At 36.3% G+C, this 13,053-nt stretch overlaps 1 protein-coding gene across 1 annotated transcript; it reads right to left on the bottom strand.

Annotated features, from left to right (window-relative positions):
• Positions 1 to 2,297: 2,297 nt before the first annotated feature.
• On the bottom strand, positions 2,298 to 4,210 carry LOC122693177 (olfactory receptor 5W2-like). The gene is made up of 2 exons (XM_043900751.1): positions 3,274 to 4,210; positions 2,298 to 2,308 (listed from the first exon to the last, which is right to left on the bottom strand). The coding sequence occupies exons 1-2, from the start codon at positions 4,208 to 4,210 to the stop codon at positions 2,298 to 2,300; spliced, it is 948 nt and encodes a 315-aa protein (XP_043756686.1).
• Between the last annotated feature and the right edge of the window lie 8,843 nt (positions 4,211 to 13,053).

The following is a 13,053-nucleotide window of genomic DNA, read 5'->3' on the forward strand; positions in this document are numbered from 1 at the left end:
GTCTGTCTAGTCAAGGGTAAAGTTTTTCCAGTAGTCATGTATGGATGTGAGAGTTGGACTATAAAGAAAGCTGAGCACAGAAGAATTGATGCTTTTGAACTGTGGTGTTGGAGAAGACTCTTGAGAGTCCCTTGGACTGCAAGGAGATCCAAGCAGTCCATCCTAAAGGAGATCAGTCCAGGCTGTTCATCGGAAGGACTGATGCTGAATCTGAAACTCCAGTACTTTGGCCACCTGATGTGAAGAGCTGACTCATTTGAAAATACCCTGATGCTGGGAAAGATTGAGGGCAGGAGAAGGGGACAATAGAGGATGAGATGGTTGGATGGCATCACCGACTGGATGGACATGGGTTTGGGTGGACTCCAGGAGTTGGTGATGGACAGGGAGGCCTGGCGTGCCTGGCGTGACTCATGGGGTCACAAAGAGTCGTATACAACTGAGCGACTGAACTGAACTGAAGTGAAAAGTACAGCTTTTATGGTGATTGCCTTTTTCTATTTCATATGTTTTAACTCTGATCTTTCTTATTTCTTTTCTGTTACTAACTTTGGACAGCATGTTTTGCTTTCCTAATTCCTTGGGGGTATAAAAGTAGCTCTAGGGTTTTTGTTTTGTTTTTGTTTTTTTTTCCCTTAATGTAAGAATTTTTTCCACACAAATTTTCCTCTTAAAACTGTGTTTGTTGTAGCTTGTTATTGTCCTCTAATTTTTGGCATGACATTCTTCTATTTCCATTTGTCTCTATATATTTTTTTAAATTATTTTTTATTTCTTCTCTGAACTCCTGGTTGTTCAGGGATATGTTTAATCTCCATACATTTGCAAATTTTTAAACTTATTTCTCTAATTGAATTATAGTTTTATACTGTTGTGGCTGGAATAATGTTTGATATGGTTTCAATTTCCTGTGACATTCTTGAATGAAAGTCTTATTGTCTGTCAGAGTAAGATGATCTGGAGACGTGTTGACCCTTAAAGAGTTGGTCACTCAGTCATGTCAGACTCTTTGTGACCTCATGGACTGTAACCCAGAAGGATCCTCTGTCCACAGAATTCTCCAGGCAAGACTACTGAAGTGGGTAGTCATCCCTTCTCCAGGGGATCTTCATGATCCAGGGATTGAACCCAAGTCTCCCATATTCCAGGCAGATTCTCTACCATATCCCTAGAATAGTCATAAGAGCTGAGGTACATCTATGTGTACAAATTCCTTCCAGGGAGATACTGGTAAATTGGGATGAGAGGTCCACAGATGATTGAATACATCTATTTTAATTTTATAATCCCACTTATAGGGATTAAAATATTCTTGCCTTTATTTCACATCTGCTAGATCTCATAATAACAGCCAGTATGTAGATCGAATGTATCGAATGATGCTCTGATACAGGGCGGTCATAAGGAGAGAGATTACCTAACCAGATTACACATGCATATTCTCCAAATTAGCAACAATCCACCAACACTCCATTTTTCTTGGACAATATATCTCAAAAAATTATTTCTACCATGTTTCTGCTCATAAATAACAGTTCTAAAATATTGTGTGTAAATTGAAGAAACATAGTACAGGTGAAAACCTCTGCAGTATTTTAATTCTGAAACATTTTTGCACAAAGACACTTTACAAAGATAGCTAGAAAATCTAAGAAACAGTGGTGTTTAACTGTAATAAACAATAAAACAGTGTAAAACAATAAAAACAGTGTAACAACTGTAATAAATAAGTACATGAATTTTACATGCTTCTTCAAAAAATATGTGCTGTTTAGACATGCTGATTCAGTGCTTTAGCATCAGATTCTAGAGCAGAAACCAACAAAATATATACGTATTAAGAATGTATACAGATGAATGCTCTTTGCTTCTAGTGTGATATGTATTTTCTTTCTAGATCAGCACCCTAGTATTCCAACCATTTTATATTCTTTCTTAAAATTTATTATATATATATATATATATATATATATATATGCTGCCCATATATTCAAGCCACATACAATATCTTCAGTTAATTTTGATTTTGTTAATTATTGATGTCTAATAAACACTCACAAATGTTATCTACTCTTTATTCCTTCCTTTTTATTTACTTCTTCCTCTCTCTCTCTCTCTTTCTCCATTTGTTTCCCAAACATTAGTTACGTTCTTTGGATAATACAGATGGAATGCAGAATCCTTGGGCAAAGATTGCTCACAATCTCACACTGTAGGCCATGATTTCACAAGCAAGATGGTATTATACCTAGAATGACTAAAGAAAATGGTTGTCTGTGAACTATGAAAAGGAGCATTTAATCAGAAACTAGAAGGGGAGGAGTTGAGAGCTAATTATTAAAGAAAACTATGTAATTTACCAAGGCACTTTAAATTGCTTTCAATTTTTGATTTCTTAATTCTAAAAAGGTTTGTGTAAGTGTGTGTCTGTGTATTCAGTCGCATCTGACTCTTTGTGACGCCAGGGACCGCAGTCTACCAGGCTCCTCTGTACATGAAATTTTCCAAACAAGTATACTGGAGCAAGTTGCCATTTCCTACTCCAGCAGATCTACCTGACCCAAGGACTGAGTCCGAGTCTCCTGCATCTCTTGCATTGGCAAGCAGATTCTTTACTAAGCCACTGGCAATTCCCTAAAAAGGTATACAGCTGCTCTACTCATGACCTCTGTAAGTATCAAATCATCTTCCTAGAATCTTTTCCTTTTCCAAATTATTTTTGAATCTGACAATTAATATCTCCATTCAAGAAAACCTTTCTTCTGCACACTGTGTTTTGACTTTTGTTCCTAAATTTTTCACCCTGTTTTTACTTTTTTTTTTAATTAATGAAAATCTTAAACTTTACTATGAATTGTATGTGTGGTTAGTTAATAAATGTTTCTTTATTCATCTAGATTATAAGGTCTGTTTTTATACAAACTAATGGATTTTTTAAGAAATGTAAAACACTTAGAGGCAGGCAAAGAAACAGTAAATAGTTGATAAATATTAACATACTTGAAATAATAATGCTTGAATGAATGGATACACAGAAAAAAAATGACAGAATTTAAAGAGCCAGGAAGTTTTGCACAGAAAGAATTTCAGAGATAAGGTCAAGACATATAATAAAGCATGGCAAGTTTTGAAAACTGCAACAATTTCCTATGGCTGAACTTTAGTATAGATACTCATTTATTAAATAATTTGATAAAATTATATTTCTCACATATCATACCATATAATTTTGCAAACATAATTACTATATGTGTATGCATATGTATGATATAAATATTTGAAACCATCTTTTATTTTTTAGTTTTTCTAGGGCATTTTTCACATCCTTGTTCTGTAGGCTATAAATCAGAGGGTTTAACATGGGAATCATAAGGGTGTAAAACAATGATGTCATTTTGTCTTGCTCTAAAGAGTAGATTGAACTTGGTCTGAAGTACATAAAAAGAAGAGTTCCCTGGAAAATTGCCACAGCAGTTAGGTGGGAGGCACAGGTGGAGAAAGCTTTGAACCTCCCCTCAGCAGAATGAATCTTTGAGACTGCTAGGATGATATAACAGTAAGAGACAAGAACTCCTGAAATCGAGCTCAATTCAATAACTCCAAAAACAATAAATACTGTCAATTCATTGACCTGTGTATCAGAGCAGGAAAGAAGGTAGAGTGGAGGTAAGTCACAGAAGAAGTGATTAATCTCATTTGACCCACAGAAACATAAGCTGAATGCTAATGTCGTGTGTATCAGAGCATCTATCATCCCCATCAGGTAAGCCCCAGCCATGAGCAGGGAGCACACCCTGCTGGACATGCTGACTGCATAGAGCAAGGGGCTCCTGACGGTCTTGTACCAGTCATAGGCCATCACTGCCAGCAGGAGACACTCAGAATCTGCAAAGGTACAGGCAATCAAGAATTGTAGGGCACAGCCATAGAAGGGGATTGGTTTGTTCTTGGCTAAAAGGTCAACCAGCATCTTGGGTCCGACTGCTGTCGAATAGCAGAGGTCACAGAAGGAGAGGTGGCTGAGGAAAAGATACATTGGTGTTTGCAGCTGGGGATCCATTCTAATCAAAATTATCATTCCAAGATTTCCCAGAAGATTAATAAGATAAACAAGTAGTAACGTGGCAAATAAGGTCACTTTACCTCCCAGATTACTGGTACTCCCCAAGAAAATGAATTCAGTCACAGAGGAACAATTTTCTTTTTCCATTCTTTAATTTTTCTCATCTAAATTTTTGACAAGTGATCAGGAAAACTATAGATGAGCATATGGACATCTGCAAAATATCTGTAAAGAAGAACACAGTCTCTTTGCGTAAATGTCATTTTATACTCAGAAAATTACCCAATCATGTAACTACTTCTTGAAGGAACATTGTTACCTACCTCGAAAAATAAAAACAAACAAACAACAACAACAACAACAACAACAAAAAACCTGTAATACACATTGAAAAAGTTGTATCTAAGTCTGCATGTCATCATGATGTATATAAAATTTTATGAGTTTTCATTTTCCTAGATTTTTGCTTTCTTATCTATGGGCATATAATTGGATTAATGTTTTATTCTATGTCCAAAATACCATAGAAGAGACACCAATGTTTGAGAGACCTGGCTGTCAGTTACAGGATTAGGCATTTTCCATCTCTAGAAGTAGTTATTTGGACCCAAGAAATTGTTACCATTTTTATGTTTCTCAAAAACAGCTCAGATGATGTTGGTCTAAAATTATTTTCTATTCATTCTAGAGCATATCAGCAACTATTCATAATGAAAATTACTATGCTACTGTTCTAGTCTAAGTTTCCTTCAGCATTTGGTAGACATGAAATAAGTATTATTGATCTTTACTATAGAAATGTGTTGTTGCTTTGCCACAGTACTCATTACCGATCTCTGCAGTGCCCTGGTGCCAGGGGATGAATCCCTTGACCAGTCAAAGAAAAATGATACAAAGAATTGAAAACAGCAGAATTTACCACATGCATTTGCATTTCTTTGATTTTAAATTGGCTTTCAAATTAAAAAAAAAAAACAGAAAATGGGATGAGGTATAATAAACACTTCTTATAAATATAGTCTTCTCCTTGTGTGCATGTATTTGCATGTGTTGTGTCTGTATGTATGCACGTCTCTGTTGGTATAACAATTAGAATATTGGTGACAGACTTTCTTTAAGTGTATATTAGCGTATGATTTACATAGAATTGTTTGCACACATTGCTATGTATAGTGTGGTGTCTAAATTATTTTTAAAAAAAACAACTAAAAGGTACTTCCTCAATGACAACTAAAATATACTTCCTCAATGACAAAGAGTAAAGGCTTTCCTGTGAATCTAAATTAAAAGAAAATAATTAAACAATCATTTTATAGATACTAGAGACAGATTCTTCCAGTTCTGAGAAGAAAATATTTTTTGACCATTACGTTTATAAGTCTCTCATTTTTTTAATGGTAAGTTTTTCTCCTATATTCTTAAATCTAGAGATTCAAGAACATACCTAGAAGGATCAGGTCTTTCTGCCCTTGCTCCTGATGCCTAAAAAAATAAACAGCTAACCTTTTATTTTGCCTGGTAGCATTTGGGACTTAAATCTCTGAAGTTTCCATCTCCTGGCTCATTGTTTTCTAACATTTGGTTAATTATATTTTCTGCTCTTCATTTTCCCCTGTGAAAACAGTTTAAAAAAATGCAAAATTTGAGCTTTATTTCTTCACTATTGTCAACATATTTATCTGACAGGAAGAAACATACAGATTATGTTTATATTAAGCTGCACATTTACACTATGCATCTTACACTTTGACTAGTAAAGTAGAGATCCAGTGAATTACAAGATTTCCCCACTTAGCAATTTATATCTTCCTATCATTCATTTTGTTTCTACCTTTTTGAAATGTTCACCTTTCCCATGCCATTTAGGAATATTTCCAGTAATAAAAGGATATGAAGAAATGTCAAAGCAATGCATGAAAGGCCAAAATATTAAAAAAAAAATCAGTACCTAAAATCAATTCTGACTGATTAATGCAAAGATTTGATTCAGTTTGTGGGGATACTTGGATTCCACTAACAACCATTAGAAATGAAAAGTGAGGGAAATGCTTATTTTATACCTGCACTATATCTTTTTAGAACAATGATTGACTCAGGTGATAAAGACTTATTATGACTCATAATTTTCTCTCTTTTTAGAGAGGCAAAAACAGGATATGTGTATTATAGAGAATTGCTGATGCATTTTAGTCCCCTTAGGCTCCCAACTCACTGCAGATGGTGACTACAGCCATGAAATTAAAAGATGCGTGCTCCTTGGAAGAAAAGTTATGACTAACCTGGACAGCATGTTAAAAAGCAGAGACATTACTTTGCCAACAAAGTTCTATCTAATCAAGGCTATGGTTTTTCCAGTAGTCATGTGTGGATGTGAGAGTTGGATATAAAGAAAGCTGAACACTGAAGAATCGATGCTTTTGAACTGTGGTGTTGGAGAAGACTCTTGAGAGTCCTTTGGACTGCAAGGAGATCCAAGCAGTCCATTCTAAAGGAAATCAGTCGTGAATATTCATTGGAACGACTGACACTGAAACTGGAACCAGTATTTTGGCCACCTGATGCAAAGAACTGACTCATTGGAAAAGACTCTAATGATGGGAAAGACTGAAGGCCAGAGGAGAAAGAGACAACAGAGGATGAGATGGTTGGATGGCATCACTGACTCTATGGACTTGAGTTTGAGCAAGCTCTGGGAGTTGGTGATGAACAGGGAGTCCTGGCATGGTGCAGTCCATGGGGTAGCAAAGTTTCAGACATGACTGAGTGACTGAACTTAACCCCCCTTAACAATCAGTTGATTAACTCTATAGCTAATGAGTGGTGTTACCATAGGAGTTCAGACACATTATTCAAGTAGTTAACTACTAGCTTGTGGAAATGCTGAAGAGAGTGGATTTTTTACCCAGTCGGCTCAGTGGGTAAGTATCCACCCTCAGTTGAGGCGATGCAGGAGACACAGGTTCAATCCCTGGATCGGGAAGATGTCCTGGAGAAAGAAATGACAACCCACTCTAGTATTCTTACCTGGGAAATCACAAGAACAGGGAAACGTGGCGGGCTACAGTCTACAGGGTCTTAAAAGAGTTGGACACAATTTATGGACTAACCAACAACAGCAAACTTCACATAGTTTTCATTTTTCTATTGTGTTGGGAAAATTTAGGATATATTTTCTGAGCAAATTTCAAATGTACAACACAGCATTGGCAATTATAGTCATCACATTGTGCATTAGATCCTCAGACACTATTCGTGTTATAGCAGAAAATCTGAACCATTTGAGCAACATCAATATCCCCTTCCCCAACTCCTCTAGCCCATGGAGGGTTCTTTGAGTTCTACTTAGGTTCTTTGAATTCGACTTTTTTAGATTCCATATAAAGGAGATTATACAGCATTTGTTTTTACTTTGTCTGGCTTATTTCACTTAGCTTAATGCCTTCGAGGTTAATCCATGTTTTCAAAACTGTGAATCTAGAACGGAGCAAAATTTGCCACCCCAAAATATGGCTCTTTGGTATGACAATTATATTGAGCTGAGTAATTTGTATTGTGCCAAATACTTCTATTTTAATCAATTTACATATATTTTCTTATTAAACTCTACAATAATTCTATGACATTATGGGTATCCCCATTTTATGGTTATTCATTCATTCATTCCATGCGTATTTCTTGAATGCTGACTTATTATATACAAGAGATCATTCTAGGTAATACCTAAGTGAAAAAAGGAGCAGTGTGGCAGCCATGATAGGAATCTACATGGTTTGATTGGAGGTCAGCAGGGAAGGAGCTGGTACTGGCTGCAGGGAAAGGGGTGGGGGTCAGAAAGGTACTGGACAGCAGTTTCTGTGGGCAGATGCAAATGACACAGAAAAGTTTTTTCTTGTTAACTTGCCCTTAGCTGTCTAAAATAATTTAGATAGATCTCATGTTTCAAAGAAGGAACTACTATCATAGATGGGGACTGCAGAATAATATGAACTAGGTCTCCTAGATAGGGAGAAACCTAAAAAAAATGTTATAATTTCTCTCAATGACTCATTGTTTCTGTTCCTCAGGATACATTTGTCTACCAAACATTTGTTCCTTTCACCTCCTGGTGAATGGCTTTCCATTCCTTATTATTTTCAGACTCCTACCACTTTCTCCTTTGTCAGTTATATATGGTTAAAATGTAAAGATAAAATGAGATTATGTATACCTCCTTTTACCTGTGTTTGGAATCTCTCATGTTATGTGGATTCCATCTATGTACATAATTAAACACTTTTTTCCTCTTGTTAATCTCTTTCATATAAATTTAGTTATTAGATCTGCCAATATGCACTAGGAGGGCAAAATTAAATTGTTTCCTTCCTTAAAAATGCTTTAGTTATAAAAAGTCATGGAATTGTCCACCTTAAGACCTCTATAATTGTCAGGTCTCTGCCTGCTATCTTCCCCTATCACAACATGCATCATTTCTATTTTACACTGTAATCTCCATTTGATGAAGCCTTTATAGAAAAAAATAGATTTAGGATTTTCTTTATAGTTATTACCTATTGTTTTTACTTCATGATGATATTGAGGTTAGTATGAATTATTTGGTATTTATGTAATTAATGTTAGTTAATTTAAAAAGATAATAAGATTTATTAGTATAGAAGCCATTCAAAGTGCCATGGAACACAAAACACTTAAATGCTCAGACTTCATTTAGTAAACACATAATGCACTATAAGAACAGTAAACTGCTTGCTTGTGGGTTTGTCATATATAGCTTTTATTATGTTGAGGTATGTTCCTTCTATTCCTGCTTTCTGGAGAGGTTTAATCATAAATGGGTGTTGAATTTTGTCAAAGGCTTTCTCTGCATCTATTGAGATTATCATATGCTTTTTATCTTTCAATTTCTTAATGTGGTGTATTACATTGATTGATTTGTGGATATTAAAGAATCCTTGCATTCCTGGGATAAAGCCCACTTAGTCATGGTGTATAATTTTTTTTAATATGTTGTTGGATTCTGTTTGCTAGAATTTTGTGAAGGATTTTTGCGTCTATGTTCATCAGTGATATTGACCTGTAGTTTTCTTTTCTTGTGGCATCTTTGTCTGGTTTTGGAATTAATGTGATGGTGGCTTCGTAGAATGAGTTTGGAAGTTTACCTGCTTCTGCAATTTTCTGGAAGAGTTTGAGTAAGACAGGTGTTAACTCTTCTCTAAATTTTTGGTAGAATTCAGCTGTGAAGCCATCTGGTCCTGGGCTTTTGTTTGCTGGCAGATTTCTGATTACACTTTCGATTTCCTTGCTTGTGATGGCTCTGTTAAGATCTTCAATGGTGAAAAATTGAAAGCATTTCCCCTGAAATCAGGAACAAGACAAGGGTGCCCACTCTCACCACTCCTATTCAACATAGTTTTGGAAGTTTTGGCCACAGCAATCAGAGCAGAAAAAGAAGTAAAAGGAATCCAGATAGGAAAAGAAGAAGTGAAACTCTCACTGTTTGCAGATGACATGATCCTCTACATAGAAAACCCTAAAGACTCTACCAGAAAATTACTAGAGCTAATCAACAAATATAACAAAGTTGCAGGATATAAAATTAACACACAGAAATCCCTTGCATTCCTATACACTACCAATAAGAAAACAGAAAGCGAAATTAAGGAAACAATACCATTCACCATTGCAACAAAAAGAATAAAATACTTAGGAGTATATCTGCCTAAAGAAACAAAAGACCTATACATAGAAAACTATAAAACACTGATGAAAGAAATCAAACAGGACACAAACAGATGAAGAAACATACCGTGTTCATGGATTGGAAGAATCAATATTGTCAAAATTGCTTTTCTACCCAAAGCAATCTATAGATTCAATGCAATCCCTATCAAGCTACCAATGGTATTTTTCACAGAACTAGAACAAATAATTTCACAATTTGTATGGAAATACAAAAAAAAAAAAAAAAAAAAACACCTCAAATAGCCAAAGTAAACTTGAGAAAGAAGAATGGAACTGGAGGAATCAACCTGCCTGACTTCAGACTCTGCTACAAAGCCACAGTGATCAAGACAGTATGGTACTGGCACAAAGACAGAAATATAGATCAATGGAACAGAATAGAAAGCCCAGAGATAAATCCACGAACCTATGGACACCTTATCTTTTTTTTTTTTCTTTCTTTCTTTCTTTCTTTGTTTTTTTAAGTGGGTTTTGTCATACATTGATATGAATCAGCCATAGATTGACACGTATTCCCCATCCCGATCCCCCCTCCCACCTCCCTCTCCACCCGATTCCTCTGGGGCTTCCCAGTGCACCAGGCCCGAGCACTTGTCTCATGCATCCCACCTGGGCTGGTGATCTGTTTCACCATAGATAATATGCATGCTGTTCTTTTGAAACATCCCACCCTCACCTTCTCCCACAGAGGTCAAAAGTCTGTTCTGTACTTCTGTGTCTCTTTTTCTGTTTTGCATATAGGGTTATCGTTACCATCTTTCTAAATCCCATATATATGTGTTAGTATACTGTATTGGTCTTTATCTTTCTGGCTTACTTCACTCTGTATAATGGGCTCCAGTTTCATCCATCTCATTAGAACTGGTTCAAATGAATTCTTTTAACGGCTGAGTAATATTCCATGGTGTATATGTACCACAGCTTCCTTATCCATTCATCTGCTGATGGGCATCTATGTTGCTTCCATGTCCTGGCTATTATAAAGTGCTGTGATGAACATTGGGGTGCACGTGTCTCTTTCAGATCTGGTTTCCTCGGTGTGTATGCCCAGAAGTGGACACCTTATCTTTGACAACGGAGGCACGGATATACAATGGAAAAAAGACAACCTGTTTAACAAGTGGTGCTGGGAAAACTGGTCAACCACTTGTAAAAGAATGAAACTAGAACACTTTCTAACACCATACAAAAAAATAAACTCAAAATGGATTAAAGATCTAAATGTAAGACCAGAAACTATAAAACTCCTAGAGGAGAACATAGGCAAAACACTCTCCAACATGAATCACAGAAGGATCCTCTATGACCCACCTCCAAGAATATTGGAAATAAAAGCAAAAATAAACAAATAGGACCTAATGAAACTTAAAAGCTTTTGCACAACAAAGGAAACTATAAGCAAGGTGAAAAGACAGCCCTCAGATTGGGAGAAAATAATGGCAAATGAAGCAACAGACAAAGGATTAATCTCAAAAATATACAAGCAACTCCTGCAGCTCAATTCCAGAAAAATAGATGACCCAATCAAAAAATGGGCCAAAGAGCTAAACAGACATTTCTCCAAAGAAGACATACAGATGGCTCACAAACACATGAAAAGATGCTCAACATCACTCATTATCAGAGAAATGCAAATCAAAACCACAATGAGGTACCATTACACGCCAGTCAGAATGGCTGCTATCCAAAAGTCTACAAGCAATAAATGCTGGAGAGGGTGTGGAGAAAAGGGAACCCTCTTACACTGTTGGTGGGAATGCAAACTAGTACAGCCACTATGGAGAAATGTGTGGAGATTTCTTAAAAAACTGGAAATGGAACTGCCATATGACCCAGCAATCCCACTTCTGGGCATACACACTGAGGAAACCAGATCTGAAAGAGACATGTGCACCCCAGTGTTCATCGCAGCACTATTTATAATAGCCAGGACATGGAAGCAACCTAGATGCCCATCAGCAGACGAATGGATAAGGAAGCTGTGGTACATATACACCATGGAATATTAGTCAGCTGTTAAAAGAATTCATTTGAACCAGTTCTAATGAGATGGATGAAACTGGAGCCCATTATACAGAGTGAAGTAAGCCAGAAAGATAAAGAACATTACAGCATACTAACACATATATATGGGATTTAGAAAGATGGTAACGATAACCCTATATGCAAAACAGAAAAAGAGACACAGAAGTACAGAACAGACTTTTGACCTCTGTGGGAGAAGGTGAGGGTGGGATGTTTCAAAAGAACAGCATGCATATTATCTATGGTGAAACAGATCACCAGCCCAGGTGGGATGCATGAGACAAGTGCTCGGGCCTGGTGCACTGGGAAGCCCCAGAGGAATCGGGTGGAGAGGGAGGTGGGAGGGGGGATCGGGATGGGGAATACGTGTCAATCTATGGCTGATTCATATCAATGTATGACAAAACCCACTGAAATATTGTGAAGTAATTAGCCTCCAACTAAAAAAAAAAAAAAAAAAAAAAAAAAGAAGAATTCATTTGAACCAGTTCTAATGAGATGGATGAAACTGGAGCCCATTATACAGAGTGAAGTAAGCCAGAAAGATAAAGAACATTACAGCATACTAACACATATATATGGGATTTAGAAAGATGGTAATGATAACCCTATATGCAAAAGAGAAAAAGAGACACAGATATACAGAACAGACTTTTTGACTCTGTAGGAGAAGGCGAGGGTGGGATGTTTCGAGAGAACAGCATGTATATTATCTATGGTGAAACAGATCACCAGCCCAGGTGGGATGCATGAGACAAGTGCTTGGGCCTGGTGCACTGGGAAGCCCCAGAGGAATCGGGTGGAGAGGGAGGTGGGAGGGGGGATCGGGATGGGGAATACATGTAGCTCCATGGCTGATTCATATTAATGTATGACAAAACCCACTGCAATGTTGTGAAATAATTAGCCTCCAACTAATAAAAATAAATGAAAAAAAAAAAAAGAACAGTGAACTGATATTTGAATGAAAGAATGGACAAAAATTTAGCAAAACTAGAAAGTTTGAAAACTTTCTAAATAGAGGGGATATTATTTATAAATTTTAGACATATAATGAAGTATGCAACATTTCTTAAAATTGAGCTTTAGAATAGATACTCATTTTATTAATTAAATTATTGGAGTCATCTTTGTTTCTCTTGTAACATTCAAAATAATTTTACAGTAAATAATTTATTTATGCTATAAATAAAATGCATGGGTACACATATGTCAAATATAAATAT

This window comes from Cervus elaphus, chromosome 5 (genome assembly GCF_910594005.1).
Source record: "Cervus elaphus chromosome 5, mCerEla1.1, whole genome shotgun sequence".
In the NCBI taxonomy this organism is placed as follows: Eukaryota; Metazoa; Chordata; class Mammalia; order Artiodactyla; family Cervidae; genus Cervus; species Cervus elaphus.

What these genes read in the sequence shown, in the direction of transcription:
- LOC122693177 (XM_043900751.1), bottom strand. Translation starts at nt 4,210, where the DNA reads ATGGAAAAAGAAAATTGTTCCTCTGTGACTGAATTCATTTTCTTGGGG.